The 25,161-nt window shown below is 40.3% G+C and overlaps 1 protein-coding gene across 4 annotated transcripts in view; it reads right to left on the bottom strand.

Annotated features, from left to right (window-relative positions):
- The window catches only part of grid2 (glutamate receptor, ionotropic, delta 2), an 812,001-nt gene that overhangs the window by 254,440 nt on the left and 532,400 nt on the right, over positions 1-25,161 (bottom strand). For all 4 annotated transcript variants that reach the window (XM_070546132.1, XM_070546133.1, XM_070546131.1 and 1 more), the window contains 3 exons: positions 19,429-19,482; positions 9,821-9,994; positions 3,800-3,961 (listed from right to left, as the gene is read on the bottom strand). In XM_070546132.1, the coding sequence (XP_070402233.1) occupies positions 3,800-3,961; positions 9,821-9,994; positions 19,429-19,482 (390 nt within the window). The remainder of the gene's footprint in view (positions 1-3,799; positions 3,962-9,820; positions 9,995-19,428; positions 19,483-25,161) is intronic.

Raw genomic sequence — 25,161 nt, 5'->3', positions numbered from 1 at the left:
AAGCTGAAATGACTAGTAAGCAATGACATTCACTGTTTATTGACCTAGCACTGACCCATTCCGCTACCTGATCACACCACTTACATCAAAGCCGAATGCATTTCTAAATGAGGGTACTCCTGCGCCAACATCCACGTGGGATTGAAGTCACATTGCCGCCCTGAAGGGGACTCATCTCACAGCAGATGCAACAACTACGGCTGCTCTGACAGCTTGTCTCAAACAGGACTGAGTTAGTGCCTTCTTGTTAAGAAAGTTGACGTTCAGCTCTAGCTGCAACACGGGGATGAACAAATAATAATAATTCTCAGTAAAGTCAATAAATGTACTTGAAAACAGTGAATCAAATTTTGTCGTTACAGTTTTTGCTATAGCTTAATATATCAGCTTCAGCTCCTCTAATGCCCTCGTGGTTCTGCACAGATCTATATTATCACACTTCTGCTCCCTGCCACATCATGCTGATTAGAGCAAGCTTTTCAAAATGAGCCTGACCTGTGCAGAATTAATCACCAGCAATGGCTGCACAATGTGTGTCACCTAAGATTTCAGGAAGACTCAACCCTGACTTGGTCTGGCTTCATACAAATCTAAGTAATGATAATAATACTGTTATGAGATTAGTGGTGGCAGATGTCTGCAATGGCTCTTCACGAGCCGCTCCATTTCAGATAAGACTGATAAATGACCGATTATAGAGGATTTCATAGTTTGGAAAAATGGGCACCGTTCAACTAAACATTTTATGGAGACTTTCAGCACTGCAGTGGCAAAATAAATTATATGAGGAAATTAAAAATGATTCCCTGTGACCATCTAAGATCTGAAGACTGAAATTAACCAGTTATAAAAAAAAGTGTTGAGATGGGTTTTGCATCTATTACAGGTGCAATTTCAGTTTTTTGTGTCATTTCCTGTGCTCCCAAATAGTTCCTCCTTGCACTGATTCATCTCCACATGTGTCTACAAAGGTGCAAGGCTGCACTTAGAGCCAATGTTGGTAGAAAGTCCTTCTGTAGCCCCAAAATGTAAATAAGAAAATAAAAAGTTAGATTTTTGCAGTTTTCAAAATACGCTTAGCATGAACTATGTACCACCTCTGGACAGCTGGTAGATTTGCATCGTTCACCTTTTTGATTAGAATCAAACAATTGTGAAGGAACAATGAGAAGATGTTGCTCTGGAAAGCCCAAGCTGGTTTAAACTGATTTAGAAAACTAATCCGTATTGTGTGCTGGTATAGATTACTGATTGAAGATGTTTGACCTCTCATCCAAAGGGCTTCTTCAGTTTATACCGTGTGTTGGGATTCCAGGGCAAAGAAATTCCTACAGGTGGCTAATCCACCCCTCCATCCAATGAAAAGTCCCATCATTTGATGAATTATTGTCAACAATGTTGCTTTGCAAGTGGTTTAGACCGAATTAAAGGTTGAAAATGGAACAATTTGACACAAAGCTATATTTTTAAAACAAATACCTCCAAGGGGTGTTTAGAGGTGTGCAGAATGGAGGTACAGTTTTTCCCTTTAAAAGCTATATTTTAATAAAAAAAAATATATATATATATATATATTTTGATGGGCACGACACTGGGTTTACGTTTACATCTACCAGTATGTAGAGGGCGCCATTGTGGCATGCCAAGCAATCCACTCGGCACAGCTAGGCTGGCACTGTGGAAATGTCTCTGCAAGTCAGGCAGCTGCTCCTGAGCCCAGAAGATGTCGTTATCCTTCTCAGAAGAGGAGCGACCATAAAACCAGAGTAAGTTTAGGTGAAGCCTACAACAGATGGATCCAAATAAATTATTTCACGCATCTGCAGCAAACCTAGTATCCCGACGGCTGGAAATCTTGTTTTATTCTTTGAACTACAACTTCCACAGAATAGATGTTGCTTTGGTGTCCGTGCACCATATTCTACCTTTAATGGTATCCTGACAGCTTTGACACTAGAACTCCCAAGGCAGTCACTTTGACCAGTTAAAGTGTAATAACTAGTTACACAGATCTTACGTTGTCCTTGCTTCCTGACTTTTTTCTATTTAGATATATGTCCTTTATTTACATGTCAATAAAATAAAATATCTAAAAAGAAATATGGCTATCTTTATCTTCCATAAACATTGACTATTATTTACAAGGTATATTTGTACTAAAGATGTGCATCACTGTTGCCCAGCAAATGGTAAATAGTCTGTATTTGATACAGCACCTTCTGTGATTTTTATTAAGAGGCGCTATAGAAAAGATATTTTCTTCTTCTTCTAGAGTTTTAGAAACCCCCCAAAGTGCTTAAAGCTTGGTTTATGCTTGACGCATTTACTTTCCACTTGGTGATGCGGCTCGCGGATGGAACGCGCTTCACAACTTGCAGCGTTTATGATTCATGCGGCTTGTCTCTGCGGTGAGCCAATATTCTCCCAAACTGTAGGGAGCAGCATGGAGCTCTACAGCATGCATCCAACGCCACACCATAGTAGAAGTAGAAATTACTGTTTACAACATGGCATTCCAGCATTTTTTAACAGCGTCCTCGTCTTTTCCGACAGCGCGAGCTATTTCTCTCCAAGAATTATTAACGACATGTTGATCACGGCGATCTTTGAGAGCTGAATCATACAAATGTCTGTATTTACGAACCTCTGCCATACTAGTTCTTGCCGGTCCGCAATGTTTTTCCACGTCCGACCGTCCACGTGGTTAGAAATTTTCCTAGGTGCGCGTTGTGGAAATTTTGGGCCGTGCGGAGACGCGCTGGAGGGGCGTGGTTAAAATGACGCAATTTCGCCGCGCGGTCGCGTCAAGCATACACCAACCTTTACAACACAATCAGTCATTCACCCATGCACACACTCACCCCCCTGGCGATGATGAGTTAAAATTCAGCCACAGCTGACCTGGGGCACACTGACAGAGGTGAGGACTGGCACCACTGGTCCCTCCGACCCCCACCAGCAGTCGTGATCGATCCTGCAACCCTCCGATGACTAGGCAACCATCATTCTAGCTTGTGCAATTTCTCTCTGGTCACATTCTGTGAAAAATTGCTGCTAATGTGGCTTTTAGAAGAGAATTGTTGGTGAAACGGGTTAGAAATGCCGCTTCAGGTGGAGAGGGCAAAGCTGATGATAACTGGTTTGTAAGTGGCTGAGATTCTGACAGCAACACACAAGACGATCCATTACCCCCAGGGGTGGGCTGGGACCATAATTAAGCCCTGGAATATCTGCATCCGGCCGTGTGCATTATAGGGGGAGAGGAGGGCGAATGTCTGAAGAATCCTTTATAAACATCTGCCAATGGGTAGGAGGCAGATTGTTGCTGCAGCCTGCTCCATCCTCTGATAGGATCTCTGGGAGGAGGAGCCCTCCCTCCTCCTCCTCCCACGGATGGGGGTGGGGGGAATGGGGGTCACCGACAATGGTCCGGAGCACATCCACTGCCTCTAGAGCAACCGGCCATTCTGGGATTCTCCAGAACTCACAGATTGCCGGTCTGCGTCTGCCTACCCCCCATGATGAGGAGCCATGTCAGTGTACGTTTACATTGTATTATTAGGTCTACATGTCCATAACTAGTTAACTTATATCACACTAGAACTCACGTCGTCAAAATGACTACTGGTGGGCACCCTAGTTGTATCAGAGTTCTGAGTCCTATGTGATTAAACCATTTCAAATGTGCTGATTTTCAGGTAGCGCAACCAAGTTTTCACTCTGCCTGCTTAAAAACCTTCTACAAAAGATGAGAGGAGGGGAAATCTAAAGAAAAGTTCATCTCTTCAGCATCTTCTACCTGTTTGACAGTTTCCAGCATGCTCTTCCCTCCTTGCCATGGTTTGGAGTTCTTCCTGATGCAGCTCAGACTGGCCATGCTGTGCCACTTCCTGTCCTCCAGCTTTTTGTGGAAGGTGTTTGCCAGCAGCAACACGGTGTCATAGATGTAGCGGTTGGTGATCTATAGAGAGCAGGAGATGGAGAAAAAGGCCAAAATGAGGAATTTTATTTGAGTTACTTGAAAGGGAATTGAAGAAGAACAATAAGCAAAGTACCAATTTTTGCTAAAATCACAGATATTTGGTTTATTGGTGACCTATGCATTAAGTTCATTGTTGAATTTATTTTTCTTTGCAAACAAATTTTAGATACATTTAAGTCCCACTTTAACCTAAGCACATAAACACAATAGAAATGCTGTTAGAATGACATTAAAATGCATCAAAAGGGCTTCGACTTCTTCAGAGAGAGGGAGAAGTGAAACAAGGGGAGACTTTTTAGTCTGTAATTAATCATTGTGTGATCCACCAAGCCTCGTGTCTCCTTTTTAATGAGGAGAATACAAAGATCGACTATACTAGTTCATTCTCTGCTAAAACACAAAATGTCATTGCATTAATAAAACAACTAAACAACAAAACAATATGACAGCATCAAGGAAACAAAAGAAAATCAAAAAAAAATATTCCACTTCATGCATCAAAAAGCAACAAGATGTCCTTTTTACTTTGTGTTGGAACCACAGACTGTCTACTACTTCAAAGGATCCAAACACTGATTTATTTTTTATGAATCTAACCATTACTGTCGTGCTACCATCTATTACTTGTATCCTAACCTTTGTAGAGGAATGTTATGTATGTTGTTGTCGAAAACAAAGAGAATCAACAATTACCGTGAGTCTTGTGAAGGGATTTATTAACATAGCAGCAAAAACAGTTACGCCATTTACAGTCCTGCAGCTTTACAGCTTTGGTGACCTCCCCTCATACCTTTAAATGTGTCTTAATGCTCTCATTCACTCGTTTTTTTCAGTACATTTTCAGTGGTTTCTAATGTGAATGAATGCCTTGAATTGTTTATTGTGGTGGAAAAAGCTCTGGAAAGCTCCTGTTTCAGGAAGTAGAAGTTAGCTGAAGATGAGGAAGCAGAAAACTGCAGGATTTGGAGTCTTGCTCATTATTATTAATGATATGAACATGTCTCACCGCTGATTGGCTAATAGGAACGCTACTCTTCTGCTGCCTCCCTTTGTTCTGTAGTGTTGATGCTTTGCCTCCATAGGTAACACAAACCTAAACCTGTTGTGGAGTTGCTAATGCTAACTGTTAGCTTCTACTAGGCGAGATGTGCTCTACTCTTTCCTGGATGCAGATTTCTTCAGATGGCGAATCAAGATGGCTAATTTGTCTTTCAAACAGGATTAACTCATTAATTGCCATTGACGACACAAGTCGTTATTTGCATTTTTTTACCATGTGGGCATCGGAACGAGCCCCCGCACCGTGAGAACAAACATCCCAGCTCTAAAGCCAATATTCATTTGCCTACGTCACACGTCACATGATCAGGAAGCAGAAAATCCATGTGTTGAGAGATCATTTTTTGGCCGTTGCAGTGAAAAAAAGTGAGGCACGAACCGGTAAAGCTTCTGCCAATCACAATTCGACAACGGATTATGACAGAACAGATAACGCTTGAAACGCGCAGTTTCTTCCTGATGTTAGAGGTGAGTCTCCTCTTTGTTTTGGTAGTTTTGGCATCGACATCATCATAGCGAGCAACGTTCTGTGACTCAAACAGTGAAAACACTGAAAAACGCTGGCAGCGAAGGGCTTTTCTGATCAGGAAATGGCTGGCAGTGAATGAGTTGAACGAGTTAATGTTGGTGTAAGGCTTCACTGTTGCAGACATGCCACTCAATCCCTAAATCAAACACCAGCTGAAACAAAAATAAATAAATAAAAAGCAAAACCTACAAAACAGAAAAAATGCCTTCCTAATTGGGACATTAATATCTGTGGTTACCCATCTATGTGTTCCTTGATTGAGCCGCTGTTTGCTCCCACCGCTCTGAAAACGTCTTTATTCCCAATCTTTGTGAAAGCTAAATCCAAAATGTCAGTGATTTTGTTCTTTAAATGAGGCTGTGGGGTAAAACGGTGTCCCGCCACTGATGAATACAAAATCTTCAATAGAAATTCATTAAAAGAGCAGACAGAGGCATTTTAATTTATTCCCAGGCTAACAGATGCATCAAGGCATTTGTTGCACATGCTGTGTTTGCATCATATTTGCTTAGTGTTGCTTGTTCGGCGTTTTACTTTTCGTTGATTGTGATGTTATTTAAAAATGAAATGAGGCAATAGAGTTGGGCAGTGGCAAATGTTTTCTGCTTCATTAAAGAAACAGTAGTGTTGGACAGTAAAATAACATTTAGTTCATGCAATTCATCAAAGTTACTCCTGAAATCATTTGCCTGTCAAAGCTTTATTTTAAATGTTCCACTTTGTATCTTTGTCCATCATCAGAAAACTAAAGCGAAAATCTGGTCTGAGGGGAGCTGGAGTTCAACGCAAGAGAGTAGTACGTGCGCGCGCGCGCGCGTACTTGTCTTTATATGCTTAAGTGGACACATTTTTAGCATGTAGTGTGTGCACAATTCCACATTGTAGGGGCATTTGGCTGGTCCACACAATGACCAAATACGCTTAAATACTGTTTGAGAGGTATGGTGTGCATGAACGTTTGGTTTAGGTTAGGGTTAGACATACTGGAGTCCCAAAAATGAATTGAAGTCAATGAAGGGTCCACACAAGGATACAAAGACAAGTGTGTGTGTGTGTGTGTGTGTGTGTGTGTGTGTGTGTGTGTGTGTGTGTGTGTGTGTGTGTGTGTGTGTGTGTGGTCAGCCTGAGTTGATGTGCTTCATTGCAGTGTGAAATTGGGCTTCTGGCCCACTCTGTGACTGTTGGGCTGATCTGCTACCTCAGTCACCCTCACTTTTTCTCTTCACCTTTCCCTTATTGGAAATTTAATTTACAAATTTACCCCCCCCCCCCCCCCCCCCCACACACACACACACACACACACAGCCCATCACAACTCGATATGTATACAGCATGTTACGGGGATTGAAAAAGAACGTTTGACCTTGGATTAAATGAATATTAAACTACGCAAACATAGAGAACACAAATGACAATTCCCTCAACAGATGACCGAAATGCAATGACTATTATTAATGACATTATTAATAATTACCTGTAAGAGGACCTTGATTTATATCTGAGTTTCTTCTGCACATCCTTTAGCACAGGAGCTCTTTATTAACCTTGCAGGCCTTTATTACCTCGTTTCATTACATAAACACATAATAAACTGCATGTTGTAAGATCCAGCCGCACACTCCGATTCACATCAACTCCGTTTGTGGAATTGTTGAACTGAACTATTTTAAAGCCTTGAAGGAGGATATTTACATAAGCATTAAGAACATTTTTGTGTCGTGAGTGCAATCTCTCATTAAAAACATTCCTCCAGGGATTTGTGCATCAACATAAATCAGCAACACTTGAACTCAATTTTGCATTTTTTTCTCGTCATATAAATAAGACTGTTCCCTTCTCTTCGTTTGAATTGATGGTAGATGATGGCTCGTATAAAAAAATATGTGTTGCCAGCCTGGAGGCCATTTACCCCATAATAAAAATAAAATAAATGTAATAAATAAACTACATTTTGTGACTAAACGATAAAATCAAGTTGTGATTTCAAGATCTTAGGTTGTACTTTTGGTGCCAACTAAAAAATTAATTACGCAACTCTTGCACAGATGAAACATTTAGTGAGTGTGTTTGTGCTTTTATTTCATCAACAACAGTTCTTTAGCTTTGTGAGTTTTTCCAAAGCCACTTTTCACTTGTTTTCTGTTGCATGAGTGGATTAAAATGTTGGAAAGGTTTGGAACAAAGCATCTGTTAAACCTAAAAAGAAAAAAATATATATCTGTAGCAGATGGACAGCGCCTGAAAGTCATATCTTTAAGAAACTGGTAGAAATTTTGACAAATGAAGGAACTGAGAGATGCATCATCCTTGAGATCCTTGAAAAAATATATTTTATTTGTCCAGCTGTGTTTTTTCGGTATTTTTCTCAGAAAACACGATAAATTGGGAAATGAAAAAGTTTCCTGTCACTAGGGGGCAGTACATACATACATTTCATGGTGGTTTTACACCATATCGCCGTGACTGTCGCTAAACTAATAAAACATTACGGTAAACGTTGTTACCTGTGCCGCAGAAAGCACGCAACCTCGGCGTGACTCCTCAGACTTTGATGGTCCTTCACTTAATTCCATCAGGTCAATGCAACGTTGATGCTAGTTTTCTGGCATCTGCCGATGAGCAATACCACTCAGCCAAATATATTGCATCTCTTTTTCCAATTCTGTTCTTTCACATCGAATTTGAAAAGAGTTTAACAGTTTTGTTATTAAATTTATGTTTCTCACAACCTAATCATTTTCATTAGTTAAGGCGCTTATCTAATATTAAGTCGATCTTAACAAAACAGGAGTTGAAATCTGTAGCCAATGCTTTTATCATCTCTAGGCTAGAGTGCTTCAACTCCTGGCTTGAGCCAGTCCTTAATGACTCGGCTCCAGATGGTCCAAAACGCTGTTGCCAGATTTCTGTATGGACCACGTAAGTGGGAGCATGTCACTCCCCTCCTGGCAGCTTTGGACTGGCTAGCGGTGAAGAGTTGCATCTTGTTCAAATTCCTGGTCCTTGTTTTTCAATCTCTGTCTGGATCAGCGCCACCATATTTAGCCTCCCTGCTGAGCCGTTATGTCCCTGCAAGATCGCTACGTTCGGGACAGAGTGACCTTTTGGTGGTACTCCGATCAAAGCGTAAGTCTAGGGGTGATCGTGCAGTTCTAGGTCCTCGACTTTGGAACCAGCTCCCACAAGGAATGAAGCAGTCCACATGGCTGCCAACTTTTAAAGAAGGGCTTAAGCTGTATTGTAGATCTGTTTTTTTGTTGTTTTTATTCACATTCTAATGTTTTTGATCACTATTTTTATTGTTTTTAGCTAATTTTTTTGTTTTTAAATGTTTTTATCTCTGTATTTTATTATAGAGCTGTTCCATTGTGCTGCTTCTTTGCACTATGTTCAGCGCCTTGGGCCCCCTTGATTGGGGGTGGGAAGGGGCTTTATAAATAAAATGATTGAGTGACTGATTTTTGAAAATGGTAACAAAACTTCTGTAAGTCACACATCCAGGCAAACATCTAGTGTGATGCCATCAACGTGCACAGGAACCAGCCAGAAGGAACCATGGCATCTAACATGGTGTCCCACAAAGACGCTAGACACATACTTTAGACCCAATTTTCATGATTATATGTTACAAAGCCGCCAATATTTTTCAACAACTGGACATAACTTTATTCATTTTCAACAACATTTAGATGGATATTTGCAGAGATGAAAGGTAAAAATACACAGTCATAATCAATGGTAAATGGCCTGTATTTGTATAGCACCTTCGTAGGGTTCTACAACCCCCCAAGGCGCTTTACAACACTATCAGTCGCCCACCCATTCACATGATGGTGGGGATGAGCTACAGTGTAGCCACAGCTGCCCTGGTGCGCACTGACAGAGGCGGAGCCTGCTGAACACTGGCGCCACCGGTCCCTCTGAACACCACCAGCAGGCAAGGCGGGTCAAGTGTCTTGCTCAGGGTTGGAGCCGGATTCAAAGCTTCAGATTGGACAACCCGCTCTGCCTCCTGAGCTACTGTTGTCCCAATAATTAAAAGGGGAAGCTAATTTATGAGATGGACTCATTACATGCAAAGCCAGATATTTCAAACCTTTATTTGTTGATATATAACAGGATTTTTGCACGATATTCTGATTTTTCGAGTTTCACCTGTATGTTTGGACCGATTGTTGTATTTACCAATATTTTAAATCAGAATTTCTCAAAAGATGTGGATATACCGGTCCAATCAAAAACCAACTCACCTCCAGCTGCTGAGCCTTGGCGTTTTTGGGGTCGCAGAGGGAAGTGTTGATCCTGTGGTTGTGTTTCACGCAGCGCTGAGTTGTATTTTGGGGCATTGGAAACATTTGGCGTACCAAGGTGAGCCGACCGATTGACTTCATGACTAACTCCTGTAAGTCATAGTCTGAGATCTCCTGCAAAGGTGCAACAAGAGAACAGAATACACAACATCAGCACTGTTGCATTTTTAAATAAAAACGAGTGAAAAATCTAAATCATGTATGAAGGAAACTGTTTAATATATAGAAAGGAGTGGAAAAAATAAACACTTGTGAGTGTCTGAGTGGTAGCATGTGCACACACGTGTTTGCACATACACTGTGCCCTTGCAAATCCTTGGGGGAGGAATCATTGCTAATTTTAGCCTTAGGACAGAAAGCCTCCCTAACGCTCCATTCATAGATCTCTATCCATCCTCGGTGTGCACAGGGTCATGCGATGACGAGATGAGAGCTGACGTTTATCGTCCCTGGTGGAGGAAACATCACCACCAACCGAGGCAGCCTTTGCTTTGTTAGAGTACCTGCGCAGTGATTCCACATCATATTTTTTGTGTGTGTGTTCGGGTGTCCTGCTGTGCACATGCTGTTTCGTGCATAAATCAGTGTGTGTGTGCCTCCATGAGATTGTTTTGAATCCCACCAATCATGCAAAACCTTTTTGATGCCATTATATTTGCACATGGCAGAAAACTGGGCAGGATGGATAGCACTGAGAAATGCAGAGGCTGCTTACACATTAAGTGTCACACACCCTTTATATTAGTGAGGGGTAATATTATAGGTACCTCGCCTCATTGACTAATCTCAGCAAGCCTAATTAACATTCATTAAGTCCTGCAAGTCATCATAGGATGATTAATAATTATGATGGTTGTTTTTTTTACAGTCAATATTACTATAGCCCATGTGATCTGTGCTAATTAGGCGGATCTATGGTCTTTTTCTCTGTTTACACATGTTTTCTTTTGAAAATCAACTTACTCTGCAGGGATCCATTAAGCGTGCCTCATCTTTAAATCTTCTGCTGTCTGATTGTGTTCGACTTTCCAAATTTGGTAGAAATCTAAAAAAAACTGAGATCTCGAAAGACCCAACGGGGACTTGGTAATAAAACCCACACAAGAGATGCAGAACTGAGACAAAAAAAATGCTGAAATAGTGAATTTGTGGGTCCAAAAGAGAATTAAGATTCACTGCAAGCCATCAAGGGCATGCAAGGAAAAAATCAGCATGCAGCAATGATCCAGGGTGCTTCACTCGAATGATCAAAACTCAAACCAACACGCATGAAGCGTCACACAGGAATAAAATTAAAAGAATCCCTACACCTTACAGCAAAACTTCACTGGAAACTCTTATATTTTTTTAGTTCTGTCCTTTAAACATGCATCTTCAACTGTCATATTCTATTTGCCTCTTTGTCTGCATTTCCCTGTGGGCAAACTAGACAGTCATCACCCAGTATGACTTTCAAAGTTGTTAGCCCTTTAACAGCTAAAACAAAGTGAATGTGACACGTCGATACACCCTGAATAGCACATGCTCTCGTGTGCAGAGCACCGCCACGCCGGAGACGCAGGATGGAGAGGATATTCTGCAGCGTTAGCAGCATTCAGCTCGTATAACCCAACCAGTCATTCAAGTTTCAGGTTTTTCCTGTCTCGTTTCATCCGTCAGCTCTCCTGCTCTCAACCTTTCATGGCCCTCTTCATCTACAACATCAACTAAAATCACTAAATACTAAAATTAGCTGTTCATCTTAAATAGTTTAACTTTCTAATGCTTTGGTTTATTCTTAAAAACACCGTAAAATGTTGATTTGTTTGAGTTTCCTCAGTCAGAATCTGTCAATTATTGCCTCGTTTGCCTAATTTTGAAAAACCCACTCAGACATGTAATCCTAATCAACACCTGAGCAAAATGCACATTAATATTCATTAACTCCCATCAGTCTCAGTTTTGAAATGAATATTTATTCACAAAATCAGTTATTCTGAGGATGATTGGGTGGAATTTTCCTCTGCTGCAGCTCCTGCAAACCCAAACTCCGGGTAAGCTGTAAACCCCAGGACGCCCTGCAAATTAAATTTGTGGAAAAACTTTAAGCTGTTGAGTTTATTAAAGTGAAGTTTTGGACTGCAGGCACTTCCATCAACACTCACCCATCTCTTTTCCTTTATACCCACAAAGCACCGAATCCTCCTCTTCGGCATTTCATTTGAAGATGAAGGTCAAAAGGAAAATATCCTTCATCCTCACTTTCTTGTTTCCTGATTCCTTTACTTTGTCAAATGCATTTTATCCCTTCCATCACTTCTTTTCTCTGCTCTTCACTTTAAGTCACCAAATCCCTCATATTTTTCTCCTCAACTGTAGACGAGGAAGAAGACGGCTTTTGAAAATTCTCTAAGTTTCTTCCCACAATGCTCCACCACTCGGCACCTTCACGTTGTTCTATTAGAGGACATCAAATCTGCCAGTTTGGCTCTCATAAAAAAATTCACTTGATATTTTTCTACCCTGGGTGTCTCCTTCATCCAGTTCTCACTGTGGTACCAAGACCTCTTGCATGTACTGGTTCTGGTACCCTTCATTTAGAAATAAAGAAATAAGCTAGAACAATGTGATAGAGAACTTCCACACTTCACCTGCAAAATTAATTCCTTGTTCCAACAAGAGAAAAATGTCAAAGAAATGACAATAAAAATGATTTGCTTTTGCATGATAGATATTTTCTACTGATGCTCATTGTAAGATTTCTTGAAGTGACTCACATCACTGACAGTATGGGCATTTTTTTTTATTTCATTCAAAACACAACATAAGGAAACAAAAATGAAAACTCAGTCTGATAAAAGAATGAAAGGGAGCAGGTAGAAGAGATACACTTATTAATCTCTGCCCCTTTTTCTAAGGTGAGGAGTAAAGGAAAAAGTCTTTAACAAATAAAATACAACATCAAGTAAATATACAACAGAACAAGCAATTTAAGTTCACACAATACAACTACTACTATTTCCCTTTAACTTGTATAATTCTCAAAAGGAAGTAATTTAATCGTCGTCGTCGTCTTCCTCCGCTTATCCGGGTCCGGGTCGCGGGGGCAGCATCCCAACTAGGGAGCTCCAGACCGTCCTCTCCCCGGCCACCTCCACCAGCTCCTCCGGCAGGACCCCAAGGCGTTCCCGGACAAGATTGGAGATGTAACCTCTCCAACGTGTCCTGGGTCGACCCGGGGGCCTCCTGCCGGCAGGAAATGCCCGAAACACCTCCCCAGGGAGGCGTCCATGTTTATTTTCTTTTTAGACTAAAAATACAATTAAATATCTGAAAATTAGGGTATTTTATTTTCTTAGAGACCATTTTTTGCAGTGTATCAAGACCTTTGCATTGGGGAAACTAAACAGCAACTACGCAAGCGCATGGCACAGCACAGAAGAGTCACCTCTTCAGGTCAAGACTCTGCAGTCCACTTACATCTGAAGGACAAGGGACACACTTTTTTAAATGATGCACCCTGCACCTTGTTGCTTGACATTTGTATCTCCAGTACAGTTGGAAAGTGACCACTCAGTACTGTGTGCAGTAGACTTTTGAAAATATTTATTGACTTAAGGCCTAAAGAACATGTTTTATCACCTGCCAGTAGCATGCAAATGATTGGGTGTTTTTGACCTGTCTTTATAAAACTACATGTTGCAAAAACAACTGAAAATATGTTAATTGGATGGAAAGTGTGAATCTTTTTGTTTTCCTGAGAGACAACGCAGAAAAATACAAACAAAGCACACTTATTTAAGGTTGTAAATAACCCCATGGGGCACTAAAGAATGATGACAGGACAGAAAATATACAGTTTTGGACTGAGTCAGAGTGATAGTAGAATTATCTTTTAAATTCAAAAGAATGACAAGAACAAGGAAAGCCCTGAGCAGCTGCTATCAGTAAATGTCCTCATATTTGGCATCCTCTGATCCTGAGGAGAGAATGTGACTGGTGACAGTAGGATGATCAATTATAAGCTGTGAACTCCCCCTCAGTGGTACAGTCTGACTGTTGGCTGTAGATAAAACTGAGTTATGACAACCATACAGTATCCTCTCATGCATAATAATCCATAGGAATGGAGAACACTTTGAACACGGGAATCTTCAGTCTCCAAAGAAACAGTAGAGAAGGACATAATATTAGGAAAAATATTCAAATAGACGCAAGTTTAACTCTTAAAGACCTTGGAATATTTCGTATAAATCTAAATTTTTGCAGCCAAGTCTCAGTCTGAATCTTTTTAGAAGAAGTTTGTGGTGAAACTGTTTCATGTGGTTTTTATTTACCTACTTTTCATTTACTATTCATCTATCAATTCATCCATTATCATTTTTACTTGTTGGAATATCCATAACCATAGATGAGGGTAGGAATGTTATCGGCCGGTAAATTGAGAGCTTCGCCTTCTGGCTCAGCCACTCCTACGGAGGAATCCCAAGGCGCTCTCTGGCCAGCTGAGAGACATAGTCCCTGCAGCGTGTCCTGGGTCTTCCTTTAAGTTTTCGACCAGTTGGATGCACCTGGAAAACCTCACCAGGGAGGCATCCAGGAGGCATCCCAACCAGGTGCCCAAGCCCCTCCCAGAGGACAGAGCTTCTCACCTTGTCAGTAAGGGAGAGCCCAGCCACCCAGTGGAGATAACTAATTTTGACCGCTTGTATCCGCTATCTTGCTCTTCTGGTCACTTCCCAAAGCTCGTGACCATAGATAAGGGTAGGGACGTAGATCAATCAGTAAATCGAGAACTTCACCTTCCGGCTCAGTTCTGTCTTGGTGATGTGCAGGAGCAGGTGGGAAATGGCATGTCAGTGAAACTTCAAAATAAAGACATTTTAAAAATGGGGCTGCATGGTGGCGTAGTGGTTAGCACTGTTGCCTCGCAGCAAGGAGGTTGCAGGTTCAAAACTCGGCTGCGGCCTTTCTGCGTGGAGCATCATGTTCTCCCCAGGCATACGTGGGTTTCCTCTGGGTATTCCGGGTTCCCCCACAGATCACAAAATGCCTGATAGTTTAACTAATTTACGTCACTTTGGATGCCAAATAAATAAACATAAAAATTAAATTGGATTTGATAATCACTTAATAGATTTTAGCTTTTTGGAACAATGACTACATAATTGATGTATTGTTATACTCCTAATAGACATGGACTAGACCTATAAACTCTGCATAATGGGCTTGACACACGGGAGGCGACAAACAACCGCGATCAGCGAAATTTGTCGCCGTCGCTTTTATTACCTGACAGACGGGAGGCGATCCACGGCAGCGGCCAGCGGCAAAGCCGTCTATGCGTTCTGTTTTGTGGCGAAATCGAAACTTCCGTTGTTGTGATTGGCTGTGTCAGGTTGGAGGGAATTAAGGTTATTTAAGCGGTTCAGAGTTAAAAAAGTGGTAGAGATGATGTTTCACAAGGTGCTGCTAGAGTTATGTGAAATCTTACTTCTGATTTTACTATAAAACATAATAATAATCAACTCCTCCATGTTTACTCGGAGGTGTACGGAGCATCATGTCCGCTCATTGGTCAGTGAATGAAACCGCCGTTGATTGGTCCTCGTCCGAGCGACAGCGATGAAAAGTTGAAAATGTTTCAACTTTCTGTGATCGCGTCGCTGGGTCGTCTGTGAACGACACGTGCACGAGTGCAAAATTTCACACGCACATTTTTCGCGTTTCGCTTAGTAGGAGGGAGACCCGCGATTATCGCTTTGTCGCACATGTCTCATTGAAAATGAATGGAGGAGAGGCGATGTCGCCTCCCGTGTGTCGAGCCCATAACCATGTTCCTTTACCCCCCTAAAACTAATTAGCTTCACACATGTTACTCAAGACTGAAGGACAAACCAAAACTTCTGCTGAAAATCAAAGTCAAAAACTGCAGGACATGTAAAGTACAAAAACGAAGAGAAAAATAATTTGATTCAGTTTTGTTCATTGTAATTTCAACCTAACCAGCCTACACGTTTAGTTAATAGTTTAATTGATTGCAAACATTCTTTAATTTGCTCTAAACAATGCTTTTTATATTTTTCTATTAAACATTTTTTTTTTGTCACACATAAACAATAGATACTAAAAGCACAAGTTACTGCAAAGGATGTGCAAAGATGCATTAATTTTTCAGGAAATTTATTCTTGCATTACGATATGGAAGAATATGCTGGCCTACACCAGCAGCCTGACAGGGCGAGAAGCACAGCTGATTTGACAGCTGGAGCTTGCAGTCGAGTACGGATAGACGTCTTTGTGAGCTGCTTGACATTGTCATTTATCAAATGAAGTGTACAGAGACATTTAGACTGGAAAGTGCAGACCACATACATTTTCTGTTTTCAGTGAGCAGTAAAGTCTCTGGACTTGCATATAAATGAACATAATACTGCACCATCTATTTCAATTAGCAGATGGAGGACAGTTAAGAGGCATAATTCTCTGTATGTGCAGCCAATAACCGTTAAAGGATGGTTGTTTTCTACAGATTTATCCCCGATTATTTATTTATTTTGATAAGTTGGCTATGTTCACTGAAAAGCAGAGCCAAAGACTTGTCTTTTACTTCAATCTCTACAGGGATTAGCGCTTATCGGGAAATGAAACTTATTATCAAGGGTTTATTATTTAAGTGCTTAGGGGTGAATTTCAACAATGCTGGTGCAAACTCTCTCTTCTCTCAAATATGCAAAAAAAAAAATAAAAATCTAAAACTTGTTCTAACAGCATTATTGAATATCACACTGAATATAAAAAGACTGTTGAGTATTTTTAGAGTAACAGGCGGTGACGTAACAACAGGAGTTGAAGATGGAAACAGCAGCCGACTGAAACATCTGGACATATTCTGAATTTTTTCTGAATTAAGTTTTCCAGAGTAAAAGTTTGGTGAGTCTCTCAATGTCGCTGACAATAAAAATGTAGAAATGTATTAGTGTTCATGATCTCTCAGGTTCGTGATGGCATGTTGTTGTTTTGTTTTTAGGGAATATCTCCAAAGGTTTTTGGGAATAAATAATTATCCTGATTAAGAAATGCACTTGGGATTAATTCTGATTTTCTTCCAGTGTCTGTTGTTGCTTGTGCCACCTGTGAATAATTTATTCATAATCCGTATACTGTTCCACATGAGTGAGAAAAATAACATGACATAAAGAAAATCCACAATTAGAAGCACCCCAGAGTTTCAGGATTTGAATTCCACATTATCTTTCAGTTACAAACTTAAATGAAGTCGTAGCGTTTGCAGTTAGATATGATAAAATATTCTAGGCTACAAAACCATTTCAGAATGTTTAAGTGTTGAATTATTGCCATTATGATGGTCTTTGGCCCTTTGACAACTTTGATTATTTATTTGGATTAATTTTTAAATACAATTTCTACAAAAGCTTATTTCTTTTTGTGAAGTTTGTAGTTTTATCAATTTCAGCGTCTCTTTCTCTGTCATCATTTGAGGACTACTAATTATTCATTTGTACTGTTCGATGTTTGACTCAGATTGCTGTCAAAATGAACGAATCCAACATTTCCACCATGTTCTGTTTTTCATGCAAGTTTGATGAAAACATCCTTGATTACCATCGATAATCAAACTAATACTAAGGGTTAATATTAATTAATAAATTTTACACTTCCTAAAGAAGTATATAGCACCTCTTAAGACAAAAATCACAAGGTTATTCACAAGGACAAACAATCAAAATAAAAACGTATTAAAAATGTGATAAAAATGGGGAAAATGGAAACATTTAAATAACAAAATGAGAAGGAAGACAAAAGATGAATGAGAAAATGTAATACGAGATCTCGAGAAAGGCAGAGTTGGTGGAAACAGCAGCATGAAAAATCAGAGTCCAGAATCAACAGGTCGTCACCCAAAGGCCCCACAAAGAAAACCCATCCTATTTATTCTGTAGCTTATCAATGGAATTTAAAGCAGAACTTAATCAGGTCTGAAACAGTCTTCTCCTTGACCTTTGCCCTATTTAGTCCATGTGTAAAGTACAATTTAAAATGGAATCACCAGCTTCAGAAGCTCAAGGTCATGCAGGTTGTTAGATATTTAAAGATGGGATTTTCCCACAATACTGCATTAAAACTTCATGATAACTTTACATTCTGTTGAAATTACATGCTAGTTTTTACTGGTTCTTTTGTATGATATAAAAAAAAGTTAAATAGGTTGTCAATGGTCATCTGAGTTCTACAGAATGCCAGAATCAGGGGAAACTGACAGGAGCAAGGCACCAGTCCTTCCAACCACCACCAACAGCACAACACCAGTGGCGTGTCTAGAAAATAAATTTGGGGGTGGCCAGGTAGAGGCACGAATTTGGACAAAGGGTGGCAAATGTAAACGACTCCTAACTTTGAATAAATATATTTTTTGTACAAAATCACAAAGCATTCATCATATTCAAATTGGCTAGCACAAAACTAATGGTGCACTTTTATCAACAAATGAATAAATATTTAAGAACATTTTCCTTGAATAAATGCACACACTTACTATTGTAAGATTGGAACTTTTGTCTGACATTGTAAGTCAGCATTGTTTTAGAAAAGAGAGGAGGGTGCACTTTGGATTTCCAGGCCAGTATTTTTGTGCTTTTTTTTTTCTTAACTTGTAAATATTTAAATATATTTCAGCTAACACCAGAAATGGGTGAGATTTAAAACCAAATATCATTGAAAAAAAAAAAGAAAACTATAAATGAAATAACATCAATCAGAAATTAAATGTCTGGCCAGGTTTGTTATTTTAATGCAATGGTCTCATTATATGAATTTCAGAAAGGTTTTGGAGCATGAATCAAGCTCAGTTTAATGCTGAAAATACTAAAATATAAAAGAAAAATTAAACTTCCAAATGTGTTTATTTACTTATATTTCTAGAGGATAAAACCCCTTGAGATGCATCATCTCGTTCTCAGGGAGTCCTCCTTTAAAACACCAAAGCAATGAGACTATCAGTGGCATAAGCCAAAACTAAGTAATACAATCAGACCAAAAAAATCCAGCAAAAACAAAAATAATAATGCAAAAATTAAAATAAAATAAAAATAAACAAGTAATGTCATCTAACATTTCACATTTTCTTGTTTACATGCTTTAGATGTCATGTTTTTATTGATTTTATGTTCTAGACGTTCTACTGCCTCAGTTTTTGGGGTGGCACCTGAGGGGGCCAGCCATTTTGCTCTGGTCACGCCCCTGCACAGGGCGGGGACTTTGTTGTCAACATCAAAATTTTGAGGACATTAAAAGGTGGATCTCTGTAGTTTTTGTGGCACAAAACTGTCATGCATGAAGACACCTGTGTCTTTTGGATAAACATGTGGAAAACAGATTCAGAGTGCAGTTAAATTTTAAAACTCCTCCTTTCACAAAACATCTCAGATGATGGAAATAGGAAGGCTTCTGAATCTGAAGTCATAAATATTCTTCAGATGATTGAAACAATAAGGCGAACCAAATGCATATCCGCTGGCTCATCTATAAATCATTTTCATGGCTCTCACCTCATTAATCAGGATCCAGTGACAATCGAAGGCAACCAGGTTTGTCTCCACAACCTAAAAATACAAAGACACAAGAATCAGTGGATGCACTGCAGACATTTATAAGTGTTAAAAAATACGATCATTTCAAAGAAATACATAAGTGTTTCTAGCAATTTCTGGTTGCATTCAGATGCCCACATTTTTGACTACATGAGTCACTGCATCTAAAGTGGTAATATAAAGTAAAAATAAGTATATGGAAATACATGAGGCTTAAAAATATATGTTATGTAGAAAAAACACATAAAAAGGCTTCACGGTATCAATCAAAATTATTTTCACACACATGCAAATACTGCAAGTCTTGCTTACATCTCAACTTTAAAGGTTTTCTCATTTAACACCGATTAGGCAAACTTTAGAGCGCACGCTCTGCTGCTGCTGTTTGAATTTCATTCACAGGAAAATATAAACAGTTCAAACCAAAGCTCCATTTTTTTCACAGAGAATAAAAAAAAATCTTTTAGGTTTGCTAATAATTAGCATTATGTAAGCTTTCATTCGCTCATTATTTCATTAGATTAGCTGCGGTCGCTGGTATGAATGAAAACCTTGTGAGTGGATCTGTGGGGAAAAAAAGCTCTGGTGTTCTTGTTTCAGGAAGAAGAAGTAAGCCAGAGGAAAAAGAGCAGAAAATGGCAGGATTTACAGTCTCGCTTATAATATTTTAGCGTACCAAAAGGCCAAGTATTTCATCAAAAATGACCAGAAGCTGACTTTTAACTTGCAGGTCAATCTAACACTGTGGTGCCTAATAAAGAAATGAACTTGAGCCAATATTCTTAGCATCCTGCATGCGTCACCAATCCTCAGGGCTGCAAGATGCAGGACTCCTTATCTTTTACTCTCTGAATAAAGCTCATCTTTCTTCACATAAATGACTTCAAAACTTCATATAATCATATTTGTTTGAATGAACAATATGTTTAAATCCAAAGTGTTTGAATAACATGTCCCATATTTTACATTGTGGGTTAAAATGAATACTTTTCCTGCAATGACTCATTTCAGATCTTAAACTACACCATCTTTCAGTTCTTTTTTAAAACACAGAAAAGGTTTAATTACCTGCAACGTTTGGTTTGCGGCTGCAAACATCATCAGGCTGGTGATGTTTGCAGCCGCAAACCAAACGCTGCAGGTAATTAAATGGTAAATGGCCTGTATTTGATATAGCGCCTTCTAGAGTCCTGGAACCCCCCAAGGTGCTTTACAACACAATCAGTCATTCACCCATTCACACACACATTCACACACTGGTGGTGATGAGCTACGATGTAGCCACAGCTGCCCTGGGGCACACTGACAGAGGCGAGGCTGCCGAGCACTGGCGCCACCGGTCCCTCCGACCACCACCAGCAGGCAACGTGGGTTAAGTGTCTTGCCCGAGGACACAACGACAGCGACAGACTGAGCGGGGCTCGAACCTGCAACCTTCCGATTACGGGGCGAGCACTTAACTCCTGTGCCACCGTCACCCCAACAATTAAACCTTTTCTGTGTTTTAAAAAGAACTGAAAGATGGAATTTGAAACTAAACACTGCAAGAACACACCAAAGATGTTTAAATTACACCAGATCAGGAATTGTTGATTCTGGTAATTAATCCGTATGAACACAACAATACCATAATATTATTATTAATGTATAACATTTTGCTCCACATAACATTTTCACTTCACACTAAGAGTTAACCTCTGAGTATCTGAGTGAAGGAGTGATCCTCTGAGGTCTTTAGTAATGCCTTTAAACCTGTCAAATTCTGATTTGTTTAAATTTGTCAACAATAAAGCTGATCTAGTCAGTTCTTCGTCAGCGTCCCAATTAGGCCCAACGGTTGAGCAAGCATTTGGAACTGTTCTCTCTTTTGACCAAGGCCACAGTCGCTCTGCAACGCTTGCGAGTGATCAGACTCTACAACACCTCAGACGTGGAACGTCTAACCTGCAAACCCTAGTTGCATCTCATGGCCGGATTAGAAATCTGAACTCAAAGGGAACTACGACGTCTGGTAAATCACCACTCTGGCTGCCTTCCCTCCAGACCGCCGATGAGCAACTGTCACAAAAGAGTAACGCAGACTCTGCACAATGGTGTCGGATGGTTTTACGAATAACCTCTAGCTTATCAAACCATACTGGCAAACTGATTTTACAACCCAGACATCCCAAGATCTCTCAGATACTTACAAGGTTTTGCTACAAACATCTAACATTCCACCATTTCATTCTTTATTTGTTATCTTGTACAACCATCATTTCATTCATACTTTGTCATGTGTAATCATTAGTTTAGAAAAACAGAATTAAACTAATTTTTATAACTATATACTCAAATCTGTCTGAATTAATATGAAGTGTGGGTTCCCTGAATAGTCAAAGAACGTAAAGCAATATTAAATCAAACATTCAAAGACCAATCAGATTGATAATTCATATCCATATGGAATATCATGTCTTCCTGATCGTTTAATAGATGTAGCTAATCCTCACCGCTACAATATCCATGATATACGAAAAACTCGCCTCTGATTGGCTAACAGCAACACAACTCTTCCACTGCCTCCATTCGTCCTATACCAGTGGTGTTTTATCTCCACAATAACACAAGCCTGAAGGAGTTAAGTTGCTGATGCTAATGGTTAGCTTCTACTAGCAGAGACGTGCTCTGCTCTCTCCTGGATGCTAAACCAGCAACAGCCTTCCTCGTCACGAACCAAGATGGGCGAGCTCTTGAACGCAAATTTACAATGTGTCATAGATCTGGCTGCCTTCTTCTGACAGGGCGTTTCCCCATCTATTTTCTTTCAGAGCCTAATGCAGGAAATAGGGGTAGAAAACTACGTTCACGATTAGCCTGCATGTGAAACTCAAAGTGACCAATCATATTTTGAAATATATCAAATAAAAAACAGTGATTATGCTCTTTTTTTTTTCTGGAACTGCGCTGCTCTGGGCGGCTGCATGTTGGAGTAGCTCTGTTGACTATATGTAAGTTTTGCCTTTTCTTGGGTATTTTTTCTTCTAGTTTCTCAAGGAAACTGTATTTTTTGGACACTTTACTTTTCTGTTTCTGGTGCTGTGAAACTTGGAGGATGTTTACTGCTATTTTTTAGCTTTTCTCACTTTTTGAGCATTTGTTATGATGCGTAACCATGGCAACAGTCTGGTTTACAATCGGGAGCAGCTGATTAGCATCGGAAAGGCTGAAATAATACCTCAACTGAAGCCACAAATCCCAAATGAACTAAAATGCAAGAAGCGTGGGTGCAGAGCGGGAGCAAAACGGAGACAGAGAGAGAAATTTCAAACCATCTCTTCCATCGACCATAATGGGCGACGTGAGATCACTAGCCAACAAGACGGAGGAACTCCAAGCCCTTTCAATGACTCAGCCAGAGTTTTGGCAGTTTCGGAACCGCTGGAGGAGAAAGAAGGATTCTCCAGAGAATCAAGAAAATGATGGACAACCCTGAGCACTCTCTTCACAAGACTGTCCGACAACGGAAGAGTGTCTTCAGTCAGAGGCTTCTTCAGTTTGGCTGCAACACTGACCGCTACTGGAGATCCTTCCTGCCAACAGCCATTGTAATAGCCAACAACTCTTTGATGACTTGATTATTATTATTATGCTGAGCTACTACAGCAATCAATTTCCCTCTGGGATTAATAAAGTAGTTTTGAATTGAATTGAATTAAAAAAATATCTTCAAAGAACAAAAAAAAATAAATCACAGGATCTGGTTTTCGCCCTTTAAACCAAACAGTTTGTTTTCATTATCTACTCTTTGTATTACTTCCTTAACCCTAACACATTTCAACAACAATCATTTCACTATCATCCTGCTTTTGACTTCCACTCACTTCTGGTTCTTGCCTAATTCACCCGTCGTTATTTTGTCATTTCCTAATTTTGGTTCTCTCATGCTTCCGCACCTTTCCTCCCACCCTTTTCCCTTTAATTGCTCACTTCTCACTCAGACTTCTTTTGTGCACTGACTCTTGCCTCCTCCCATCCCAGTGTAAAAATACAGTGCCACTCGTATTTCATTAGGTATAATTGTCTTGGTGACTAGAGCGCAGTATGTCATAAAACACTTTTTAGCCGTAAACAAAAGGCAACATCTAGAGAGGGTGGCAGAGCATAGTTAATAGTGGATTAATCTTCCACACAGTCTCCATAAAACTTCATCATTATAACATAGTGGGTGGCTGTAAAACACTGTGACAAGGATTAAGTCTAGAAGGAAAAGTGATGGAAAAGCAAAAACATTTTCCTCAGTCTTTCTCTCTTGTAAGGATTTACTTTGCCCTGCACCTGTACTTACTCTTTGTGTGGGATTAGATATGAGTTTATTTTCTGTCCCTTTATTGTATTTTATACTCTGAGACATGCAAGGGAAATAAAATTAAATCCAGCTCCCTGGTTTGTATTTTATTTCTTTTATCCTTTTTGTTCATTAGGACTTTGTAGAAGTTCACACTAACCCTGGCTTTCCACGGGAGCTGTCAGCAGCCGTCAGCAGCGCGAGTCGGCCGTGTCTCAGGAGCAGCATGTCGCGGCCTTTACGCGCCAGTTCTATTTTCTACGCGCGACGCCTCTGAAACGGGTCAAGTTCGACATTTTTGGGAAAGGAAAGACAGGAAATCGGACGCGAAAATGGAGAGAAGCTCCCGAGATTTTCAAAATAAAGAACGTACTGCCTTCCGGTTGCTTTACTTTTAAAAAAGGTTACTAACTGTGCGTCCCCGTGAGAAGTTATCACCTAGCTAGCGGTCTCCTTTGTTTTTCAGGTCCGTATTGGCGATTATAAAACAGACAGAACATAAAACACAAACCATGTTGTAGTTTTCTCCTGCTTGTTGTTGTGTTTACTGACGAAGTCACTCGGGTGACTTCGTGCTCAGTCGGTGACAGCTGCTCCCCTGCTGCTTCACGTCTCGTGGGAAGGGCCAAGCAGCAGCTTACGCGAGCAAGACGTGCTGCTGCAGTAACGTGCTGCTGACGGCTCCCGTGGAAAACCCGGGGTAAGGGTTAGCAGTGTCCCAAATCTCAGTGATGTTAGGGGAGAACAAATAAAGTGTTTGAGCTTGCAGGGCAAGAATGTTTTTATGTGCACTGAACAAAATTCAATGCAAATTTAATCTTGTTATTTGGTAGAGCTTTGACCACAGTGTACCGAAACATGTATTTGTGCAGCCAATAGACACACCTCATTGCTTCCCACCAAGCTGGAAGCAACTTGTCAGTTTGGAAACACCCTTAATGACCAACCACACCTCACCTCACCTGACCTTTATTCACCTCACTGATCTTTGGGTAGTATTTCATTTACAAATGTATTCCTTCTTTTGTGTATTCATTCTGTGAGTTTCTTCTTATTGCATAAAAAAAGAGCCATATTTCTTCCATCATTCCACCTCCGGACGCTTATCCAGGGTCGGGTCACGGGAGCAGCAGCCTAAGCTGCCTAAGGTCCATACTCCCCTCTCCCCAGTCACTTGGACCAGCTCTTCCGAGGGAAACCTAAGGCGTTCCCTGACCAGCCGTGAGACATAGTCTCTCCAGTGTGTCCTGGGTCTTCCTTTAGGCCTTCTCCCAGTTGGACGTGCCTGGAAAACCTCACCAGGGAGGCATCCAGGGGGCATCCTTACCAGATGCCCGAGCCACCTTAACTGGCTCCTCTTGATG

This window comes from Nothobranchius furzeri, chromosome 17 (genome assembly GCF_043380555.1).
Source record: "Nothobranchius furzeri strain GRZ-AD chromosome 17, NfurGRZ-RIMD1, whole genome shotgun sequence".
NCBI classification, from domain to species: domain Eukaryota; kingdom Metazoa; phylum Chordata; class Actinopteri; order Cyprinodontiformes; family Nothobranchiidae; genus Nothobranchius; species Nothobranchius furzeri.
The sequence above is the reverse complement of the archived record's forward strand: the minus strand, read 5'-3'. Positions and strand labels throughout refer to the sequence as shown.